The sequence below is a fragment of the Merops nubicus genome, unplaced genomic scaffold (genome assembly GCF_000691845.1).
Source record: "Merops nubicus isolate BGI_N331 unplaced genomic scaffold, ASM69184v1 scaffold15876, whole genome shotgun sequence".
NCBI classification, from domain to species: Eukaryota; Metazoa; Chordata; class Aves; order Coraciiformes; family Meropidae; genus Merops; species Merops nubicus.
The window spans coordinates 1-537 of NW_008615749.1; the positions used below are offsets into that span (position 1 = coordinate 1).

Below are 537 nucleotides of genomic sequence, written 5' to 3' on the forward strand. Positions count from 1 at the left end.
GCCCGGCCACGGTGGCCACCAGCTCACGGCTGGCAGGGGCCCTGTCCTGGCAAAGGTAGAGGTGGAAGGAGCCCAGTGTAGCTCTTCAGCCAGGACTGCCGCCTGTGCCGTCCAAACTGACCAGATGTGATAGTAAAGCCCTGTGGGAAGGATCATAGAATCATTTTGGGTGGAAGAGATCTTTAAAATCATCATATCCAACCATAAGAACCAAGCACAGAGACCTGTAAAGGTATTTTTAGTTTGTTTTAAGGCTAGAGCTGCATAGGATTGCTACAAGTGTAGAGATTAAAGCAACCAGGAGCATTTTTGCAGCCATCTGGGGGGGGGGGGGGGACAGGGCAGGGTACAGAGATGTTGTGGGGGGTATCTCCTAGTCTACTACTTACAGCAACTTTTTAAACCCTCTCCCCGTCTTCCATCTTACCTTTTTTTTTTAAAAAACAAATGCTCTCCTCAGGGCCACACCAAGAAGATGAATTTCTTCAACGTAGGGAAGTACTTCACTCTGGTGGACATGCCCGGGTACGGCTAACG

General features: G+C 49.7%; 1 protein-coding gene across 1 annotated transcript in view; it reads left to right on the forward strand.

The window, feature by feature from the left end:
- Nucleotides 1-460: 460 nt before the first annotated feature.
- Nucleotides 461-537, forward strand: part of GTPBP8 (GTP-binding protein 8 (putative)) — a gene marked incomplete at both ends in the record, with an annotated part of 1,676 nt that continues 1,599 nt past the window's right edge. The window contains 1 exon segment of the mRNA XM_008942631.1: nucleotides 461-537. This exon segment is cut by the window's right edge and continues 72 nt beyond it. Coding sequence (XP_008940879.1) covers nucleotides 461-537 — 77 coding nt within the window.